Source organism: Salvia splendens, chromosome 16 (assembly GCF_004379255.2).
Source record: "Salvia splendens isolate huo1 chromosome 16, SspV2, whole genome shotgun sequence".
Lineage (NCBI taxonomy): Eukaryota > Viridiplantae > Streptophyta > Magnoliopsida > Lamiales > Lamiaceae > Salvia > Salvia splendens.
The window spans coordinates 2,703,481-2,723,895 of record NC_056047.1 but is presented as its reverse complement, the minus strand read 5'-3'; the positions used below and the strand labels follow the sequence as shown (position 1 = coordinate 2,723,895).

The 20,415-nt window shown below is 37.9% G+C and overlaps 4 protein-coding genes across 10 annotated transcripts; 3 read left to right on the top strand and 1 right to left on the bottom strand.

Annotated features, from left to right (window-relative positions):
* The first annotated feature begins 327 nt into the window (after nt 1-327).
* Nucleotides 328-3,082, top strand: LOC121771020 (protein LOL2-like). Of its 3 annotated transcripts, XM_042167821.1 has the most exons (8): nt 328-375; nt 485-551; nt 1,021-1,144; nt 1,404-1,514; nt 1,655-1,809; nt 2,542-2,619; nt 2,714-2,785; nt 2,871-3,082. In XM_042167821.1, the coding sequence occupies exons 3-8, from the start codon at nt 1,033-1,035 to the stop codon at nt 2,901-2,903; spliced, it is 561 nt and encodes a 186-aa protein (XP_042023755.1). In that variant the 5' UTR covers nt 328-375; nt 485-551; nt 1,021-1,032; the 3' UTR covers nt 2,904-3,082. The 3 variants fall into 3 exon arrangements, with proteins under 3 accessions (XP_042023755.1, XP_042023756.1, XP_042023754.1); XM_042167822.1 differs by lacking the exon at nt 328-375 and having other exon boundaries at nt 382-551; nt 1,031-1,144; XM_042167820.1 differs by lacking the exon at nt 328-375 and having other exon boundaries at nt 382-551.
* Nucleotides 3,083-3,237: 155 nt separating this feature from the next.
* LOC121771019 (CASP-like protein 1B1) lies at nt 3,238-4,775 on the top strand. Its single transcript, XM_042167819.1, has 3 exons — nt 3,238-3,816; nt 3,901-4,024; nt 4,305-4,775. The coding sequence occupies exons 1-3, from the start codon at nt 3,458-3,460 to the stop codon at nt 4,560-4,562; spliced, it is 741 nt and encodes a 246-aa protein (XP_042023753.1). The 5' UTR covers nt 3,238-3,457; the 3' UTR covers nt 4,563-4,775.
* Nucleotides 4,776-6,414: 1,639 nt separating this feature from the next.
* LOC121769890 (lysine-specific demethylase JMJ18-like) lies at nt 6,415-11,674 on the top strand. 5 transcript variants are annotated; one of them, XM_042166659.1, is made up of 12 exons: nt 6,415-6,586; nt 7,526-7,648; nt 7,871-7,942; nt 8,055-8,132; nt 8,221-8,727; nt 8,822-9,049; nt 9,260-9,421; nt 9,518-9,886; nt 9,980-10,532; nt 10,624-10,727; nt 10,908-11,105; nt 11,182-11,674. In XM_042166659.1, exons 2-12 carry the CDS (start codon nt 7,637-7,639, stop codon nt 11,503-11,505), a joined length of 2,607 nt encoding a protein of 868 aa, XP_042022593.1. In that variant the 5' UTR covers nt 6,415-6,586; nt 7,526-7,636; the 3' UTR covers nt 11,506-11,674. The 5 variants fall into 5 exon arrangements, with proteins under 5 accessions (XP_042022593.1, XP_042022595.1, XP_042022596.1 ...); XM_042166661.1 differs by lacking the exon at nt 6,415-6,586 and adding an exon at nt 6,633-6,750; XM_042166662.1 differs by lacking the exon at nt 6,415-6,586 and adding an exon at nt 6,780-6,812.
* Nucleotides 11,675-16,479: 4,805 nt separating this feature from the next.
* On the bottom strand, nt 16,480-19,618 carry LOC121770563 (probable choline kinase 2). The gene is made up of 7 exons (XM_042167295.1): nt 19,066-19,618; nt 18,517-18,638; nt 18,202-18,394; nt 17,356-17,473; nt 17,213-17,260; nt 16,916-17,016; nt 16,480-16,785 (listed from the first exon to the last, which is right to left on the bottom strand). Exons 1-7 carry the CDS (start codon nt 19,417-19,419, stop codon nt 16,687-16,689), a joined length of 1,035 nt encoding a protein of 344 aa, XP_042023229.1. The 5' UTR covers nt 19,420-19,618; the 3' UTR covers nt 16,480-16,686.
* Between the last annotated feature and the right edge of the window lie 797 nt (nt 19,619-20,415).

Here is a 20,415-nt window from a genome sequence, read left to right as displayed (position 1 = left end):
GTGAAATGATACAAAAAAGTTTAGTTGTACATTTTATTTTGTAAAGAATTTCCATATATTTCGATAAAGCAAACGAAGGAAAGATGATTAATTAGAGTACAAACAATCGTTGCTTCATTAAGGTTAACACATAATCATTCTACTGCAGTGAGACCAGAATGATTTTTTCCATTATAATCACGTATATAATGTCCAAAAATAAAATAAAATCGTATAATAATACTCTATTAAACTGTATCCTTCCTAAGTTTAACCAAACTCCAATTATACAATATCTAAATATTATATTAATATTGTAAAATTAATAATAAAAAATCCCAAGAAAATAATTTTCTTTTAGTCTTCTTCGTTTGGGGGAATTCGTCAGAAAGTCAGGTTTTCCCTTATTGTAAAATTTTATAGCGGAGATTGGAGAAGAACAAAATTCTGAGTAATCTAATCCAATCTCATACGATTAACTGAATTTGTTTTTCGATTGCTGCAGTCAGATTCTCAGCGATTCCGAGTAATCATATCTCTAATTTGATAGAAATTCATCCAATTATTCGCAGGTAAGCATACTTCTCATAACTTGATCTTCTGTTCTTCATACAGTTTTCGTGGAGTATTATCAAATATTTAGTTTTATACACGGTTTCGCGATTCGCGAGATCTCGTCTCTGTTCCTTAAGGTTAGTTTTTTGCTTACGTGAAATAGATTAATAATCTGTTGTGATCTAGTTTTTCCTATTTATTCGATTATATTGTATCGATTTTGTTTCAAAATTATCATTTCGTGGATTTTTACCCACAAAAGATGACCATTAAGATCACCCGTACAGTTTGTTTTCGTTTAGCTTATTGTGATTTTCGATAATTGTTATAACTCTAAACTAATTAAGTTTTATTTTTGCTGGAATTGAACTCATTTACATGAATATGCTCGATAGCTACTTAAAGATTTCCATTAGCTGTATATGCTATTTCGTCTGCACCAAATGCTAATATTTTTTTGTTCTTTTACCCTTTTTCACAATTTAGGTTTCTGTAGAAATGCAGAGCCAAATAATTTGCACCGGGTGTAGAACGGTGCTTCTTTACCCCCGAGGAGCTACTAATGTTTGCTGTGCAATATGTAATGTGATCACTGCTGTCCCTCCTGCTGGTAAATCTTAAGACTCTTATATCTAGGAAACGTCATAATTTGATGCACATGTACTGCTTGCACTCCGTTGCAACTTCCTCACTGTGCTGATATTTTCAGCTGAAATTTCCGGTGGCAGTTTGCTTAGTCCTCTTAAGCTTCAAGAGTGTTTCTAATATCACTTAGAAATGTTATGATTTATCGATTGCACGTGCCTCTCATTGTCTCTCCATGCTTTCAGTTAGTTTCAATTTTACTGAAGTTTTATTGCTATATGCAGGGATGGAAATGGCTCAACTAATATGTGGAGGCTGCCGAACATTACTTATGCACGCTCGAGGGGCTGCAAGTGTTAGGTGCTCTTGCTGCCACACAGTGAACCTTGTACCTGGTATGAAATTGATGGATCATAGCTGTGTATATTGTGCTTGGTCCTTTTATCATGTTTTCCTCGAACCAATTTCAGTAATGCTTAGATCCTTGGCATTTCCCTGATTTTTATCTGATTGTTGCTCAATGATGAATTGGTAGGGCCAGCAGCAGTAGCACCACTACCAACAACACCTCCACCAGCTTCTAGTAATATCGCTCATGTCAACTGTGGAAACTGCCATACCATGCTCATGTATCCAGCTGGAGCTCCATCAGTTAAATGTGCCGTTTGCCATTTCATTACAAACGTTAATGTTAGTACTGTGCTCTTACTCTCCCTCACACGCACCTCTGAATATAAAAAATGTATTGCAAATATAGGACTGAGCCAAGTAGTTTTCTGCTAGTAGCCTTTGCCAACAACTTGGCGTGAAAAGAGAAAATATGCTATCTCTCTCTGTTCGTTAGCTACGTGCATGCTTATTTTTTTAATACCAGGCTTAACTGCTTCGCAATCAAGGAAAAGATACAAGAAATGTTACAATACTTGAACTCCATAGGTTTCTTACTACCTGGTTGTGGTTATGTTTTAAAGACACCAAATATTTTTGATTGTTTGTTACTTATTAGCCATTTATTAAAAGAATTAATACAAAGAGTGTGAGAGGGATTATACTGGGGGAATGAGGAGTCTCTTCTTTATCCCTCTTCTCTAGGTATGTATGCTTTGAGAAAATGATGAGGAAATGCCAATGGGGAAAGTGAGAAGGATATATAATATGTATCATTAGGGAATGTTATTCTTATCCTAGGTGTGTATGAGTTTCTTTTGTGTACTACTTTCCGTACCCACTTGCACTTCTTATGGGTTGCAATATGTGTTTGTAAAATGTGGACATGAGAAGGAGATTATTATTGATTAGTTACGATAATATATGGTGGTTTCTCTGATTAGTGGCTCCTGGATGGTGCTGATACTGCATATAATAAGGTGATATCGAATCATGTATGTTTTTTAATATAGTTATGTGTCTCTTCTTATTCAGAATGGCGACGCAAGGGTTCCTATTCCTGTACATCCACCTGGAGGGATTGCAACATCTGCATCGCCACCTACTCACTTGGTTAGTTAGTTCCTCCTCTACCCCTCCCAGGAAGAAATAGTACTGTACTACATGTTTTTTACACATGGATAAAATTTTTTTTCTTCTGTTGCAGGCGCCATCCCAGTCTCATAATCAAACAGTCGTCGTTCATAATCCCATGACTGTTGATGAAAGCGGCAAGTTGGTGAGTTGTTCGACTCTAGTCATTCGACTCCTGTCACTTTCCCATTGCAATAACAAATAGACACTGATTTGATATATCATCACAGGTGAACAACGTTGTTGTTGGTGTGACAACTTAAGAATGCAATGGAAATAGAACAATTCATAACATGTTCTGATCTTCTGTTGTGAATGACTATTTCTGGTCCTTGTCTTCTTCAAGGGCATAGAGATATGATGTGCATATCCTGGCTGTAGTAATATGAATTCTCTTGCATTATTTGTATAGGACTAAGAAAAGTATGACTTTTTATTGTCATTTTTGTATAAGTTCTATTGTTGTCATTTTTTTCTTGTTAATGTTATGCTTACCTAATATATGTATTTACTGTAACTTAATGTCATGAAATATAGTTGGAAAGACAAAGTTACCTTATGTGTAATGCTTTCGTTTCATGAATTGGCTTTGTTATATAAACACACACACACACACCCAGAGAGAGAGAGAGGGATACACACTGTGATTGCTTTATGGTGCAAGTTAGTGTAGTGTGTAGCCCTCTATGCTAATTTCCAATCAATATTTACCTACATTGTATCCATTTGAGTTTACTTATGGATTTTTCCCAACTACTGAAACTAATTGCATGAGATTAGCTTTTAGTTAGACTAACCAAACACAATTACTATTTAAATGCTTCTCTCTCTCTGTATATATATAATACATGCGTTTGTCAATGAAAAATCGCTACCTTCCCAACTTCACACCATTCAACAATCCTCCACAATACCCCTGACCACCACTGCGGCCACAGAAATGCCTTCAGAAGGAGGAGAAAAGCCGGAGGTCGGCCAAGACCAAGCTCCAGCAGCCTCCACGAAGGTAGACTGGATCATCAAGGTGCTTAGGTTGCTTGCATTTCTACTAACACTGGATGCTACGCTGGTTATGGCACTTAACAAGCAGACGAAGACCTTCACTGTTGCAACGATCGGAACAGTGCCTCTCCGAGCCACCCTCAGTGCCAAGTTCCAACACACTCCGGCATTTGTGTATGATCTTCTACACTTTAAACCCACAAAAATATTTATGCAACAAAAATTCACACACTTGACACAGTGGATGTGAAAACACAGGTTCTTTGTGGTTGCTAATGCCAATGCTGCTCTTCACAACTTGCTGATGCTGGCTGTTGGTTTTGCTGGATCCAAGCTCAGTTTCAAAGGGCTCGCTCCCTTGGCTGTTCCAGTCTTGGACTTGGTATGTTTTCGTTTTCGATGTCCTCAAGACTTATTATTTGGAGAAAAACGTCTTACCAACTAAGTTGTGCTTGGACAATTCATCTTGCGTCGCTTTAGTATATTGTGCCTCACTATTTATAACTAGAATTATAGTTCTACTATCAGCCACAACTTTAAATTTTATAACTCTAATTAATTACCTTAAAATTAGACTAACATATTTGAAAAAAAAAATAAATCAAAATTTGTAAAAAACTGAAAGTGGGATCCTTTGATTTTTAACCTTTTCAAGTTTATAGGTGAACGTGGCTATTGTCTCCGGTGGTGCAAGCGCGGCGGTGTTCATGGGGCAGCTGGGGAGGAACGGGAATTCCCACGCGCGGTGGAACAAAATATGCGACAAATTCGAGAGCTTCTGTGACCGTGGGGGAGCCGCCATGATCTCTTCGCTCGTTGGGGTGTTGCTGATGATCATAATCTGCGCTATTTCTATCATTAGGCTTCGTAATCACTATGGTTATAACAAGCTTGCTCTCAACTCTTCTGTTCTTCCTTAAATTAGTAAGCTTTCCTGTCTTGTGATTGTGGTTATATATTTGATGTTATATAATTGTGGTGTTGTTTTATCGAGGAAAATATATGCTTAGTTTGTAATGTTGTTTGATAATAGTACTATTTTGATAATGTTTGTTTCTGGAGTGGGTGAGATTGTAATTAATTTTTTTCACTTTTTTTGTCATACTCTTATTAGTTGTGAGCATGGATTTTAATGCAATATTGATGAAGCACGACAAATAAAAAAAATTAAGCAAATTATAAAAAAAAATACAAAATTTGATCGATTTCTGGTTAAATTCGTAACTTAAAGAAAATAGCCCATTTTTTGAATATGTTGAACATATCTTTGTCATGATAATAGAGAGGGAATAATAATAAATATTGATGCCTAGGAATGGAGCTATATATATTTAGGATTTAGGAAGATTATGTGATGACAATTAAGTCCTTATAATTTTTTTTATATCTAATGAATACTCGGTTAAAAGAGACCTTTCTTTAGGCGATCAATTAAACGTCTTTCCATAAATATAAGCTTTAATTAGGAATTAAATAACGTTTCATTTTATCTTTTTCTAAGAGTCGCGTTTTAATTAGTAAGTAAATTAATGCTCATAAATTTTTTGATCACTTCCCTAATAATATCATATTCATGCAAGATAGTATGTAATCACAATCTGCCTTTAAAACTCAAACTAACTTACAACTTAACTCAAAACCCTTTGCAAATTACTACAAACTGAAGAGTGTAAAGATTTTTTAGAGTATAATCTTGTATTGAGGTTAAATCTTCAAAAAATGAATGAAACCTGAATTATAGAAGTATGAAATTATTCCTTCAAAATAACCCTTTTTACACTTAGCAACATAACTTCAGATTTAGATTGCAAAATCTCCACTTAAAATTTTGAGTAAATAAAAAATTGCAAAAGTTTGAATTGCAATCTCAATTTAAATTTTGGCCAACTTTCAACCAGACACTTTAGGCGCTCTACACTATTTTTCAGCCATACAGTTTGCACATATTTGAATTTCAATCTCGACTTAAATTTCGGCCAACTTTCAACTAGACAATTACTCATAAAGATGCTTTTGGCTCTTCCGCTTATTTTCAACGCTAAATCAACATACATTTGAATTTTCCGTTAACTGAAACATGTATGAAACATTGAATTAGACCTTCCAAAATGACAATCTCAACAAAATTCGAACAACTTTTATCTAGACGATAATTATAAAATCACTTTCGGCGCTTTACATTATTTTTCAACGCAAAATTATCACCAAGTCGTATTTCTCTACAATCGAAGAGGCATGAAACATTGAATATGACCTTACAAAAGTGGCCAGGAGATGAAGTAGAATATGAAGTGACAATTCATCATATTTGAACAATACATTTGGATTCATATAACAAAATAATTTTAATAAACAAAACATACCCCAAAAGAACAATTCATTTTACCCATTAATATTTTAAAATCCAACTAAAATAAGCAAAGAGGGGCCAATATAATCAACAATAATTGGCTAATCTTTATGTATGTTTGAAACATGTTTTTTTTACTTAATAAAAAAAATTCAAGATTTTGATTGCATAATCACCATACAATACATAATGTCATAATATATGTACTTTGTTTTGTTCAGAGGCAATTTAGGGACAAACACTGACACCTCGGCCCATAGATTTCTATTGAACCAAACAGTCTTTTTCAATCAGATTCCATTCTTTTCTTGATTTCAGTTACAAGTTTATTTTCTTAATTTTTAATTTTCATAGAATAATAATCAAATCTAAAGAAGGTGGTGGGGTGGGTGGAGGGGGTACCCAGGTTTTTCTAGGACATCTTCATCTCGTTTGTAATACAATTCCTTATCCCACACAAAATCAATTCTCTCTTTCCCTTTTATTTATCCCTTTATATCTAAATTTTCCTACTAAGATTAGATTTTATATATGGGATGTATAAAAAAAGTATAACTATAACAAGATTGGCTCACAATTGGTGTTCGTCTTGAGGTAATTCTTGGGCTTCTCCTATTTCACAAAACTTCTGTTTTAGTCAGCACTTCATGAAGCATAAAATAAAATAAAAATCAAATTCCTTTTTGGTTTATATTTTGCCTTCATGTTATGAGGAACTAATTGTTTCTTTCGATTTGGAGATTATTATTATTATTAAGGTTTTTCATAGCTTCCTCTTTTCACTTTCCATTGAATAAATTAATGAAATTATGCTCTTTAGGTTTGGATTTTATTCAGCCTTCCTTTTGCAGTAAAGAATTTTTCAATAACTGTAATTTCTTGGAAATTGCTTGTAGTTTGAATGAGTTAATATCAATCGTTTTTCTTGATGTTGATTTGTTTCGCGGCAATATATCTTGAAGAATTTTGGTGCATTCAATTTGGGAATAGTTTCATATTTTTATCAGAGCACATTAGGTTGAAAGTTTGCTTCTGTTTCAATAGCTGAATTAGAAATTTTAAGATACTATTTTTAGGAGTGGAATCTGTGTTGATTGGTTGAGTTGTAGGTTCGGAATCATTATGTAAAATTCATGGAATTTCATCTGATTTGCATTTGAAGATTACAGCTTCGTGTTCTAACCCTTTTCTAGGTCTAATTTTCTGGTAACTTTTTTTTGTATGTATTTTTTTTATGCATAGATCAGATATCTTATCTACAAGATTGTTATTCATAATATATAATCAGGTTTTCATCAATTTCCATTGTGTTATGAGAAATTCTTGGATTTTATGGTACCATTACTTTGCTATGTGAAGTTTCTTGACAGATATATTCGTATATTTATTGAAGAATATCTGTGCTGTTGATGATTATATATTGATTGCTATTCATCAATTTTATAGTCATAAAGTCATGAATTTTAGTAAATGTCATCTATGGAAACAAATTGAGGAGATTAGGTTTTCATAAATTTTCCTTTTCTGGATCAGAATTTCTTTATTGAGAACTGCTGCGCTGCGAGGCTCTGTTTTGGAGAGGTTCGGAAATCGACCAGCAACTAATCGGCCGCACATATATGCTTCATTCATAATCTGGAAATCATGAAACTGAAGGTTTGAATGTCTTTCCGTTTCCTTATGAATGTATCGATTTTGATTTCTTTTACACGTTTTTTATCGCCACCGTTGTTTGGTAGAATCGAATGAGTCATATGGTTGTCGTATAATCTGCATAAGGTTTACCCATTTTGTTTTGTAATGACTTTTGCAAGGGATATAATGTTCAATCATCTTTAGAATATGTTAAACTAAGATATGAGAGGTTCTTTTATGTAGGATTATCCTTCCCGAAACACCCAGAAAAACGACGAGAGCCATGAGTCTCCTGGCAGTCCACGTCACAGAAAGGTAATAAGATGTGATGTACAACTAGCTTCATGTGATTGACTATCAATTTATCCACACCTTGATTTGTTTACCTTTTCATTTCTTCGTTTTTGTTGCGTATCTTTTGGAACAGGTCTTGGCAAGATGGGATCCGAATGAAGCCTGCAGGCCCGATATAGATGACGCTCCAATCTTTTATCCAACCGAGGAGGTATATACTTTTAACTTCAAATCATAAGTTTTGATTTTCAAGCATGTAAATTGTGTTGATATGTGTTAACGTGGATGTTCTGCTTTAGGATTTCCAAGACACTCTTGGTTATATAGCAAGCATTCGTCCGAAAGCTGAGGCTTATGGTATATGTAAAATTGTGCCGCCTCCATCTTGGAAGCCACCTTGTCCGCTTAAAGAAAAGGAAGTGTGGGAAAGATCAAAATTCTCAACACGGATTCAGCATGTCGACCTCCTTCAAAACAGGGAGCCAATGAGGAAAAAGTCGCAAAGAAAGAGGAAAAGGCGGAGGCAGTTCAATACGAGGCCAAGGAGACGTGCTCGTTCTGAGAGTTCAGAGGCTAATGCAGCTGGTGAAAGTGAAGAAAAGTTTGGCTTTAAATCAGGATCCGATTTCACGCTTGATGAATTTGAAAGATATGCAGACGAATTTAAAGAATCTCACTTCAGAGTGAAGGAAAGAGCACAAGAGTCCTCCGCTGAGATCGGGCAAGATAAGAGATGCTCTCCCACAGTTAATGATATCGAAGGAGAGTATTGGCGGATCATTGAACAGCCTACAGATGAGGTTGAGGTGAGAGAAAATGAGATCTTAACCATTTCCCAATCTCTAATATTCATGCCATCGCATTATGCAATCTTATATTTTACTTTGTATGTGAATGCAGGTGTACTACGGAGCTGATCTCGAAACGGGAACGCTGGGAAGTGGATTTCCTAAAGATTATCCGTTAATGACAGATGATTCTAAGATTAGTCAATACGTGACTTCAGGCTGGAATCTGAATAATTTACCTCGTCTCCCGGGTTCTGTTTTGGGTTTCGAAGAATGCAACATATCTGGTGTAGTTGTACCATGGCTTTACATAGGAATGTGCTTCTCGTCGTTCTGTTGGGTAAGCTATACTTATATAGGACATTACTTCACCATATTGTGGTTGTGCTATTAACGAATTACTGACGAATACTGTCATATATCCTGATTTAATCGACTTGAAAAATAAATACGGAATTCTATTTTATCTATGCTAAATAAAATAACATAAACGCCTTTGTTAGTGGAGGGGAAGATTAATGTATTTATGGTTTTGTTGTGTTTGTAAAAGCATGTCGAAGACCACCATCTCTACTCGCTCAACTATCATCACTGGGGAGATCCGAAAATGTGGTATGGAGTGCCAGGGAATCAAGCTTCTTCATTGGAGCAAGCTATGAAAAAGCACTTGTCCGATCTCTTTGAAGAACAACCGGATTTACTAAACGAATTGGTAAGTCAACTTTGCACTAAAGCTGCACAAATTCTCTGTATCCTTGTTCTTTTTTGTGCAAATCAAGCATGAATCTTTAATACTATGTTGTAACAGGTTACTCAGCTTTCGCCATCCGTTTTGAAATCGGAAGGGGTGCCAGTGTATCGTGTTGTCCAAAACTCCGGGGAGTTTGTTCTCACCTTCCCAAGGGCTTACCACGCGGGTTTCAACTGTGGCTTTAATTGTGCGGAGGCAGTAAATGTGGCCCCTGTTGATTGGCTACAACACGGTCAAAATGCAGTCGAGCTCTATAGCACGCAGCTTCACAAGACATCGATATCACATGATAAGTTGCTTTTGGCTGCTGCTAAGGAGGCCGTCCAGGCGCTATGGGAGATCTCTGTTCTAAAGAAAGAAAATCCCGACAATCTGAGATGGAAAAGCTTCTGTGGGAAGGACGGGATGCTTACCCGAGCAATTAAGGTAGCTTTTGTTTTTACAATGCACGTAAAATGCACGTAAACATACACTTCATTTCCTGTATATCTTAATTTCCGTTTCCCCCCGAAATCTCAGGCGAGGGTTGATTTAGAAGAGAAAAGAATCGAACGCCTCCAAGGGGCAGCACGCATCCAGAAGATGGAAAGGGATTTCGATGTGAATACAGAGAGAGAATGCATTTCTTGCTTTTACGACTTACATCTCTCTGCTGCTTGTTGCAATTGTTCGCCGGATAGGTATACATGCCTCAAGCACGCAAATCTCGTCACTTGCTGTGATCCCGAGAACAGACAAGTCCTTCTCCGCCACACCATCGATGAGTTGAAGTCATTGGTCGGGGCGTTGGAAGGTAGCATGTTTCCACAGAGAGCATGGGTGTCAAACGATCACCGTGGTCGTTTAGGCCAGAAGAATCTGAGCGACAGTATTCTCGCCGCTCATAATAAGTTGTTCGGGGCTGATCTTTCACCTCCAATGAAATCTGAATACGTAGAAGAGACTACGCATAAAGTTTCAAGTGCTGATTCAGATCCCGAACAAAGGACCAACGTTTGTGTTGAACTCATAACTCTCGGATCTGTTGTTAATGGGAAACTGTGGAGCAACAAGAAGGCCATATTCCCCTTAGGTACGTCGTGCTTGTTAGATTTGCCTATGAATATAATCTTTAGCAGACAATATCTTTAGACGCCTAAAATCCCACTGAATCGTCTTTGCAGGGTATAAAAGCCGTGTAATGTTCTATAATATCTGCAATCCGCTGGTCAAGAGCAGATATACATCAGAAGTCATGGCTGGTGGCCTCCTAGGCCCGTTGTTCAAGGTAGTCTCTTTTTATCCATCTTGGCATGCACGAGACATGGGATTGAGTATTTGATATGTTATCACTCATTTCTCCTCTCAACGGGACGTTGATGAGCATAACTGATATTGCGTGCATTTTTTGTGCCTAACGGTGCACCTACAAGAAAGCACGTTCTTACACGAAACTTGATGCTATCAGGTTACCCTCGAGGAGCTTCCACATGTGAGTTTCGTGCACATGTCAGCAGAGGAATGCTGGTCGAGCGTTTGCAAGAGACTGAATCAAGAAATACAGACACAACGAAGCTTGGGGAAGGAAGGGCTCCCCCCAATGCAGCCTCCAGGTAGCATCAGCGGGCTTGAAATGTTCGGTTTCAACACCCCCTCCGTCGTGGAGGTAAAATCCCAACTCAACCTCCATTGTTTCATCCACCGCCTTAACAACAACGGCTAACCCGCCTCCCTTCATCCAGGCAATCGAGGCGCTTGACCCTCATCACAAAAGCGCGGAATACTGGGGAAACAAGGCCCTCAGCAACAAGTCATCGTCAAGCACAGGCGATAGCTTAGCAGCTGAGAAGAATTCCTTGGAAACAAGGTCTGCTGGAGGGGAAATAACGGAGAGTTTTGAGGCTACTACTGAGGAGACGAGGTCGGTTTTCGGGAGGCTGTTGAGGAAAGCTAACCGTGAGGAGATGGAGATGCTGCACATGATATTGTGCAGAGGATCGACGAGTTCTTTGTGGAGAGTAGCTATTGAGACGCTGACAGATGAGATTCAGAAGAATTCTAAATAAAACTTATTATTTTCAATAATTATTTTTTCTAGACTTAGGTAACCAATTTTTGATATCTTTTTCGATTCTTTTTTGGCATCGGCATAAACAGGGTGAAAATTCATCCTGGTGTTGCACGGTGCATTTCTAAAGCTAATAATTTTCAATTGTTTCACTGCTGCAAATTTTAGTTTTTGTGATCGTTCTCTCTCAGAATTTAGATCACATGATAATGAAAAGTACTAATCAATTGAAAATGGGGGTGATCAAATCGGATAAAAATGATGCAATTGATATGAAATTGTTTACTCTGTGTATTGTGTGTGCGAGATCGTGCATGTGCTGTGTATTGTGTGTGAATGCGTTCAATTTCATGACTATTTGGAATTCCATTTATCTATTATTGATACAGAATTCTAATTTGAAATTGATGACTTCAATTCCAATTTTACATACTCAATTCTTTTATACCAAACGGAGCCTTATTGAATGAACACGACACAAAACAAGACAACAAATGAAGACAATATTGAAAACAATAAAGATAAATGTACATAAATTGTACACATACATAATATCATTAATTTTTAGATTTAATTGAATTCAATTAAAAATTAAGAATAAAGATATATGTACATAGGCAGGCAGTCCAAAATTCTGTTCCATTTATTTAGGATTTCTTTCTCTGATTTAGTAGTATTTGGTTGAGGAGATTTAGTTCTAATTAGTTAAGATTTTATGGGATTCCATTTCTCTTTCATTTACTATTTCTCTATATTTTTGGTTCCATACTTGTTGACATGATCATGTGAAACGGGGAGATTAAATTCATAGAATCGAAGAAATGTTACGAAAATGAAGATAGGCTAAAAACGGCTAACCAATTCCTATAGGGCCACATTTTCATATGTGAAAACCTCAACTAATATTGGCTATGAAAAACACAAAAAAATTACAAATCAGAACCGCCCAAATTCCAGCGCAAGAACGCCGGGCAGCGGCGTTCTTATTCTTCTTCTTCTTTTTCTTCTTCTTCTTATCATCACTCGCCTTCGAAAGGCTGGCAACGTACATCTTCTCCGCACGGATCATCCTATTGCCTCGACGCAGCGCTAACGCGGCGGCTTCAGGGATGCTCCGGAGGCGCGTGTCTTGATTCGCCTCCGCCGGTGAGGGTGGTGGTGGTGCGAGGGTTGCATGGCGAGAGGCTTCTGCGGCGGCGGTTGGGCGGAGGGTGGTGGCGGCGTCGACGGCGATGAGAGCTACTAGGAAGAGGCGGAGGGAAAAGAGAATAGCCATGTTTGTTGGCTTCAACAAGTTTAGTAAGAGAGGGAGGTGAGGTGGTCATGTATTTATAGTGCTACTAATTTAATAGAAATGCATATTTAGTCCTTCAACTTTTGTCAGTTTTCTCTAATTATAAACCTCTTAACAAAATTAGACTTATTTTATAAAATTTTGTTACATGACTATATATAAATAACCTTGTAATGCGATACTGTATCTGTACGTCTATTTATATATTATTTTATTGTTAGAAAGAAGAGAAGATTACGGAGTATCAAATCAAGATCAATCAAGAATATTATTAGGAATACTGTTTTTCTTGTTACCATAGATACGCACATTACCTTGTAAACCATACATGTATCTTATTACCATAGAAAAGTTCAACTGTTTCACTGCTGCAAAATTTAGTTTTAGCAATCTTCATCTCTCTCTCTGAATTAAGATCACATAATAATGAAAAATTGGAGATCTTGATGTGTCAAAAACACCGTAACTAATCTAGAAAATGTGAAGTCATCTCAAAACATAACTAATCAAGAAAATGTGATTTGGGGCGATCATATTAAGGGTATGTTCGGTACAAGGACTAGGAATTATACTTTTACGGACTAGAATTTGAATTCAATCCATATTTTTTTTGTTTGATAAAAATGGTAGTACAATTGATATGAAATTAAATTTGAAGAAATTACAGACACATGCTCACTGCAATGTGTGTGCGAGACCGTGTGTGCAGTGAGTGTGTCTGGGGCTTGGTTGGTATGGTGACGGGGCTTCTGCGACAGAGGCGGCAGTGAGAGCTACTAGGAAGAGGCTGAGGGAGGAGGAGAGAAATTTAATAGAAATGCAAATTTAATTAGTCCTTAAAATATCAGAGTTTCTCTAATTTCTTCCACATTTATCCAATGCATCCTTTTTTTATTTGAATTTCTTTAATTAATCTTATTATTAATTAGTATATCAACAAAATTGGACTTATTTTATAAAATTTTATAGATGGAACATTTTTTTTATCCGCGAACTTTGTCAAGGTATCAGACGTGATTATATCTCTGTCCAAATACCTCTTGTAATATTTGTTTAAATAATTGAGTACCGAAATATACAAATGCTATTTTCTATAGATCAATTTTGTAGTTCATTCATTAGTAAAAAGGAACTCTATGTTCTTTATTTATATTTTTTCACATAACTTTGAGTTACTTTAGTTCGAAATTGTCATGATTCTTGTCTTGTCAATGAATTTTAGTTAAAATACAGTAAGGTATATCTAAGAATAGATAGGGTGAAGCATATATTGTCGAAGCATTTTAATCTTCTATACATAATTTGTTACTACGTTTTATGTTCCGGTTTGATAAAAAGCGATATATTCATTATATGCTTATAATCGTAAGATAATTTAGTAGGTTATGGTGCGTATGTTACAAACATGTTCTATCCTCAACAAAACATTATATTGTAAGTTTCATGCAATAGAGGAAATAAAACGATATTTTAGCATGCAAAGTCCTTACTTTTCTATGTTTCTCTACTTGGTAAAAAAAGTAGAAAATCATTATGATTGAGAAATTGAGATGAACCAATTGAGCCTATATTGATATTCTTAAGGGAGAATTTCAAGTAAAAAATAGTCGAATTCAAAACACCTAGGCAACCAGAATATTTCGTCAAACGTAGAAAGAAAGAAAAACGAGTCAAGAATGGCAAAAAATATCCCAAAATAATGCAATAGTTTTTTTAGTAAGATAATTGCATGAACTTTTTGTGCTAGTAATATTTTTCCTCAGGAATTGTAAATTTAAGAGCGACAAAATTGAAGGACTAAAATGTCAATTTAAACTAACTTACAAACCTTTTCCTATAGTAATTAACTAACTTACAAATCATAACTGACACTCCCGCTTCACATCAAAATCCAATTTCAAGAATTTCGAATTATGATTTTAAGCTGCATTTCTTCTATAATTAATTTTCAAATATGAGGCTATCAAATTAACTGAATTAACTATCCATAGTAATCTCTCTCTATCGATTTGAACTAACATATCATAATAAAAAGTTGCTGATCTTGATAAGATATCTCAAACCAACATAACAAATCAAGAAAATGTGAAACGGGGGCGATCAAATTCATTGTGAATCAAAGAAATGTTACAAAATGAAGATCACACCCAAAAAAAATGGCCAACAAATTCCAACCACCCACATTTCGCGCGCTAAATCTCAACGAATCATGAAACCCCAAAACACAAAAAGGCAAGAAATCACAACCGCCGGAATTCCATCGCACGGACGCCACGCGCCGGTTTGGCCATGGGGCCCGGAATGTCCGGCACCCAGTCGCCTCCGCTCCCCGGCGGCCGGGGCTTACCCTTGAGAGGGGGTTGGTGCTCCCGAAAACGGAGTAGTTGAGCAGCCTATCGAGTCCATGCACGGCGAAGGCGGAGTTGAGGAAGATATCTGGCTGAGTGAGGTGGGATCCGTCGACGGTGAAACTATCCGGGGAGTTTTGGGTGAGGAGGATGGAGTTGGAGGGGAGGCGGGTGAGGTCGTTGAGGCGGAGGGGGGCGGAGATGGCGTCGTTGGAGGGGACGAAGAAGGTGGCGGTGAGGGGGAGGTCGGATGGGTTGGCGGAGGATAGGAGGTTGGCCCACCCTCCGTAGTCGCCGCTGCCGACAAGGGCGTCCAGGATGTTGCGGAGGTGCGTGTCTTGATTCTCCGCCGCCGCGGTGGGTGGTGGCGACGGGCCTTCTGCGGCGGCGGTGGGTTTCGGTGAGGGGGTTGCATGGGGATAGGTGGTGGCGGTGGGGCATTTCTTGCTTCGCTGCCGCGGTAAGGGGGATGGTAGGGGGGTTGAATGGGGATAGGCGGCGGCAGCGAGAGGTACGAGGAGGAGGGCGAGGGAGAAGAGAATCATCGCCATGTTAGTTGGCTTCATCAAGAGATCCAGATGTGTTAATTCATTTATGGAGTAGTGATTCAATCCAATTGAACCGCAATATTTATATCAATAGTCTCATTCATATTCGCACTCTCTGAAAAATATTATACTACTATCAACTCATTTTTTTCGCTATTTTTTCACTTTGTTCTTCTAGAGGGTATTTTGTTACATAAAAATGACGCCTAACCATAAGTTACATAAAAATGATAGTAAATCATTCATGCAATAAAAGAATCAAAACGATATTTTTAGCATGCAAAGTTCTTTATTTTCTCTATTTCTCTACCTGAGGAAAAGAAATAAGAGAAGAAAAGCATTACGAATATGATTGAGACAAATCCCCTTCGAAATCATGAATTTTGGTCGAATAACTTTCAAAATCGGGTGTAAAAATTATGAATTTTGGTAGAATATCTGTTAAAATCAAAATGGATGGTAAAAACTAAAAATTTGAATATAATTTTCAATTTTACCACGGGTCTAATTTTGGCTAAATTGTATTCGATGTAACATCCCAAAAATTCTACATGAATGAGACCATCAATGAATTTTACTAATACTAGTACAATTTTTCACAATACACTTGGCACATAATTCAACCACATCATCAATTTAATATGTGTACACGACAACTACATACATACTATTAGAATACACTCCATATTAAGACTTAGTTCATGAACTTTTAGTGCTAATATTTTACATTAATTAGGGCTTGTAAGTATACGAGTGACAAAATTGAGAGACTAAAATTTCAATTTCGTATGTCGTAACTGACACTCCCGCTTAATATCAACATCTAATTTACATCAAGATCCAATTTCAAAAGTAGGCAACAAATACCTTCACAATAAGCTAAATCCTAAATGTCAAATGATATACAATTCACAGTTCTAAAGCATTTAAAAACATACTCAGACAATCATGATACATCTTTTTATCAGAACTGAACAATTCGCCATCAACTATGAATCTCCCAGTACTTCACGTTTCTTTGCCCAGTAAGCTCGAAATCTTTGTCTTGCATACTCTACGTAGTCAAAATCGATATCATTGACATGCGCCTGTGATCATAACACACAAGCACGAAACAGTTGTTATAAAGTCTAAGACAATCGTCAGAAACAGGTGAGTTGTTCGATCTCAAGAATACTTGAGATATGATGATGATGATACGAGATTGATAACACATACCGAGATTAATCCCCATAACCCCCAAACAAGATGGCTAGCAAGAGTATACTTCTCCACTTCTTGATTCAATTGCTTCACCTCCGAGTCTCTAGGTTGTTTTCCTGGAGCAAAGTTCGTGCACTTCAGACAAACAAATATGAAAGAAGAGGGTAATAATAGTATATTATAATCATCCACAGCTACAGCTTTTCTCTACTCATCTTACAGATATTGAGACTCCAAAGGAAATCATCATCTCAATAGAGTTGAACTGTCACAAGCAATTTAAATATAATGGAAATTAAATTAACCACCAACCTGAGGCAGCCAGATAGACACGCAAGAATCTGTCACGCTCCTGCAGATCTGGATGAGAAGACAAACTGAATTTTAATTTCCCGATTACTAAAGGAGGTTGAGAAGTATGAGGCATTATTTGAAGGGAAGAGTAAATCCTCTACCTGGATATTTATTGTAGTCCAAGACATGAGGGGTTTCAGTATGATAGTCAGCAGCCATCTCACAAAAATGATTTGCAATGTCAAAGGACATAGGGTTGTAGCTTGCGTATTCATAATCCTGTGGACCAACACAAGATAACTGTGATCAGAAGAAAGTACATGTGAAACCAAAGAACCATCTTCATTTCATTGAGCTTATCACAGAGTCATATGTGTATCTCACTACATTTAAACATAACAAGGTATCCGATCAAATAACTACCTTGGAAACCACAATGAATGCAAAATGCTAGTATATCAGAATCGTAAATCTGTGGCTTCAAAGAATAACTATATATTCAGGTGTGTACTGTAAGTCTGTATTTCATATACTAATGCAGCTTGACTTGGGCTACCAGTTAATGTAGTTAAGGACCGAGTTGCCTCTAGTTGAAACTATGCAGGTGGTGAAATGATAGACGTAGGAGCTACGCTTGCACTACTGGAGCATATTAAGCAATAGCTCCATAAGATCAAGTCCTACTGGATGAAAACATTTTCATTACTGACCTATGTCAACCAAAGTCCACTAGGATACCTGTCGGCCCATCACCGTCCTATCAGTCACTCAACCACATAGTCATGTACAGAGAAGAGCACATCTCTCAAAGAACCCACGGCCAACTAAAAGCTTAAGTTAACCTACAAGTTCCCAAACATCAACATCTTCCTTAACTAACTCTGCTTCTGCATATATCGTCCTATAGCCTATGGAATTTACATCATTAGAAGAAGGAATTTAAGCATTTGAACATTATTTAAGATCGATCTCCACTAACGCCATAAAAGGCATAGCTTAAAACTCACAATTATGGTTATCGATCTGGTTTCTTCATCCATCATTATGTTACCATATTGCAAATCATTGTGGCAGAATCCTATACGATCATTGGTATAGAGTTTCTTCTCCAGAGCCGATATTTCAGCTTCCAGGTCCCCTAAGCGAAATTCCTTGGCTTCTTGAGGCGATGAAACACGTTTGGCTTCCGTAACCCATTTTCTGAAACATTATCGCATAAAACCTCATGTAAGCAATTGAATCACAAGTAGTGCATAGGAGTTACTATGAAATATCACTCTTTATTACAGAGAAAGAAATTGTTAGAGAGAAAGGGGGCGCACCTCAGTCTATCCCAGAGGACGATCTTCTTAGATCCAGGCATATCCAGGTCATGAAATTCTTTCATTTTAGAAGCTATTATAGCAGATATTTCAGGATCACGCAAATCAGCGGCAGAAAGAGTCTGAAAATCCGGCAATTTATTTACAAGTTTAGTTTAGACATCTATGGAGATTGTTCATTTAAAATTCGATTAATTAAACAAAACAACAGATACAAAATTCATTGAAACAGCAAGAAGACTAAATCAAGTTTCATCAGTCTTCCAGTATAAACAGCTGCCGAATTCAAATTTCTGAGTGAAATTAAACATCTAAAGAGATCGTTCATTTGCTTTCGCAATTCGATTAATTAAACCAAATATACTAGATTAGTCAAAACAGCAAGAAGACTCGACAAGTTTCATCAGGCTCTCCAGCATAAACAGATACCAAATTCAAACCTTCTGCCAACGTAACAGAGTCCAGGATTCGACTCTACAGCTTCAATTACAGTTGATCTCCACCAACAAACAAATTGAAGCAAAAATTCATATAGTAGCGATTAATTACCCGAGCGTGAATGAACTCCTCAACACGGCCATTAGCGAACCGTCCGAGCAGCCTAGGCCCCTGGCCTTGCTTCGACACGAACTCAAACGTGCGTATCTCATTCTCACGAGCGAAGAACACATCCACACCGGCGCCGTAAATCCTGACCAGCACTTTCTTCGATCTCGGCAGCGGCTCCTCAGGGCTGGAATTCCTAATCCACTTGATCTGGTAGACCTCGTTCGTCATGGCTCCCTTGAGCGGGACCACCTGCAGCGCCTGCGGATCGACGATGTCGCGCCACTCCGCCGCCATGCGCACGAGAATCTTCCTGGCGTCATCGGGAATGCGAGCGGATTTGTCGGGAGATCCCATGGGAGATTGAATCGGAGGAGAAATGGAGGAATCTGGAGGGATTTGAAAAGTTGGGGGGAAATCGAGAATTCCGCCTCACCAAGAGGGAAGAAGAGAGGAAGGCCTTCGGACTCGGAATGAATGCTAACCGTTGCCATTTGGCGGTGCTTCACCGGGAAACGGTTCGTCCACGTGGACCGCACGTGACGTGGCATCTCAATCCGGAAGCTCAGCTATTTTTCTCTACTAGTTTCACTAGGAGTATCTCTATAAATCATAATTTAGAGCATCCACAATACGGACGGATGTCCCGGCGGGTATCCCCGTGGACATCCTAAAACACCTCTTGTCATGTCATAAGGACATTCCACAGCACTGCCACATCATAAGGACATCCCACTCCATAATAGCGGACATCCCGGTGGACATCCCAATAATTAAAATTCACAAATTTACAAATATGCAATTTTACGGAATTAAAATTTCGACACGAATATTGGGAAAATGCAATCATTTTATTAAAAAACATATATAATTAAAAAAAATTACATAGTTCAAAAAAATACTACATAGTTCAAAAAAACATCCCAAAGCTTCAACACATGCGGCCCCCGACTCACTCCTCGCCATCCCCTTGGCTAGACCCGCCGTCACCGCCGTCACTCCCGGGCAGGGGTGGTTGACCCAACTCGCACCTCATACTGTCGATGACCTCCTTCAACATCTCCTAGTATAAGAGGTCAGTCGTCGCATGCCACTTTTCTATGGTCTCTAGCAAAATAAGATTGTGCTGCATGCGAGCAAGGTGGGTGAGTTCGGCACTGTCCTCGGTAGGACCTGGAGCTGGAGCTGCCGATTGGACCTCGTGGGACCCGCTGGCGTTTCCCCTAACTGCTCGCATCGCGGTCTTTTGCCCAACTAGGCGACGGTGACGGGAAAACGATGGAGAGGTCAGAACATATGTGGCGGCTTCGAGGAGGTCGTGGGAACAGACACTGCTGCTGTACTCGCCGGAGG